Here is a 2122-nt window from a genome sequence, read left to right as displayed (position 1 = left end):
AGCAGCCACCATGCCACCCATCCTGATCCTCCACCAGACCGCTCCTCCGTGTTCTCTTTGCTTCCTTAGTAGTGATTAGCAAGGAAGATAAGAACAAAAGAAGGGTCTGCAGGATCAGGCCAGTGGCCCATCTAGTCCAGCATCTTCTTCTCAGTGTGGCCCACCAGATGCCAGCAAGCAGGACAACTGGTTGAACCAAATGATCAATAGAGGAGCAAGGGAGGAAAACTAAAGCCATGCAAAAAGACAATGCAAAAAAAGCCAAGATGAGACAAACATTTACCCTTTGTTGCCCTTCAATTTGCAGACAGCTCTTCTGGCAGAAGAAATCTTCCTCATCCTTATAGTTATATTGCTTATCGAAGAAGTGCATCCAAGGATATACTGAGCCCAGAAGAAACACCTTCCAGTGATCCCAGAGGACCTCATTATAAAAGTTAGCAATAGCCAATTTCTTTTATTTCAGTGGTGCTTCAAGGATATTGATGGTCCCATTTTGACAATCCCATTTTCTAGTCACTTCCCCATTTAATTGTCTGATTTATTAAACCTCAGCACACAATGTAAATAATAGCTCTCTTTGTTTGTACACGAACTAATTATATGATACATATATGGCTATGGGCTGTGGGTAGTAATAACACAGTTTCGTTAAATGAATGAAATGTATGCTAGCCTTCCCCAACCTAGTGCCTTCCAGATGATGACAACTCTCATCAGCCCAAACTAGCACATGATGGAATACTCAGAAATGTATTAAACTTCAGAGACTTCCCTATGGCTTGAGTAAATTAATGATTTCAGTGTAGAGTGATAATAGCATAGATTTCAGTGTAGCGTGATAATCATATCAGGGCTTTTATTCAGCTGGAACTCGTCGGAACTCAGTTCCAGCAGCTCTAGGGCACCATTGTCATAAGACAACAATGGAGGTGTTCAGGGTGAATTCCAGCATCTCTTTTTCTAGAAAAATAGCAGTGATCATGATAATGATAAACCATCCACCATACTAGCAAAAGAACAGGGTGGGTCATAAAATCATATATCAGAGGAGTCAAAGCATCTCACATTTTATCAGTTCATAGCTGTTTAGATAATTACTTTGGAGACTTTCCATTTAACACACTGTGTACATCTTAGCTGCTGTGAATGTCTTTATAGGGAAGAATGCAGGGAATCACATGTCTACCTTCCCACCAGAAATTGTTTCCCTGCTTCTCAGCTTCCTCATGGCTGACTTCACATCTTTATTTCTCAGAGTGTAGATCAACGGATTCAGCATGGGGGTGATGATATTGTAAAGGACAGAGACCAGCTTATCTACTGAGAAAGTGGAGAAAGGCCTGGCATAGATAAAGATGCAGGGACCAAAGAACAATGTCACCACAGTTAGGTGGGAGGCACAGACATTGAGTGCTTTGCGACGTCCCTCAGGGGAGCGGATCCTCACCAGAATAGTGGCATAGGAGGTCACCAGGATGACAAAGCAGCTGCTTGAGATGAGACCACTGTTGGAGACCATGAGGAGTTCAATAACATAGGTGTCAGTGCACGCCAGCTTGATGACAGGTGGGACATCACAGAAGAAGTTGTCCACTTGGTTAGGTCCACAGAAGGGCAGTCTCATAGTAAGGATGGTCTGGACTGTAGAGTGGATGAAGCCTCCTGTCCAAGAAGCTGCCACCAACCAGCTGCAGAGTTGCCTGTTCATGATATTGGGATAGTGCAGAGGCTTGCAGATGGCTACGTACCTGTCATAGGCCATGATGGTGAGGAGGAACATCTCGGCAGCACCCACAAAATGGAGGAAAAAGAGTTGAGCCATGCAGGCATCAAAAGAGATGCTCCTTTTCTCAACCAAGAAGTCTATCAACATCTTAGGGGCTGTGACAGTGGAGTAGCAAAGATCCAGGAAGGAGAGGTTACCCAGCAGGAAGTACATGGGTGTGCTCAGCCGGGGGTCAGAGGTCACTGTAAGCATGATGAGGGTGTTTCCTGCTAGGGTGGCTGTGTAGACCAGGAGGAAGACCACAAAGAGGGCGGCTTGGGACTGCCATGATGGGGAAAGGGCTGCCAAAAGGAATTCATTGACCCAAGTGTAGTTTCCTTCCAGGTTCTTCAT

At 44.9% G+C, this 2122-nt stretch overlaps 1 protein-coding gene across 1 annotated transcript; it reads right to left on the bottom strand.

The window, feature by feature from the left end:
- Window positions 1-1045: 1045 nt before the first annotated feature.
- Window positions 1046-2122, bottom strand: LOC308461358 (olfactory receptor 4Q2-like; the record flags this gene model as incomplete). Its single annotated transcript, XM_080978220.1, has 1 exon — window positions 1046-2122. One exon carries the CDS (start codon window positions 2120-2122, stop codon window positions 1178-1180), a length of 945 nt encoding a protein of 314 aa, XP_080834346.1. The 3' UTR covers window positions 1046-1177.

The sequence above is a fragment of the Podarcis pityusensis genome (genome assembly GCF_964106645.2).
Source record: "Podarcis pityusensis genome assembly, chromosome: 13".
Taxonomy (NCBI): Eukaryota; Metazoa; Chordata; class Lepidosauria; order Squamata; family Lacertidae; genus Podarcis; species Podarcis pityusensis.
Note: the sequence above shows the minus strand (reverse complement) of the source record. Positions and strands in the feature narration are given on the sequence as shown.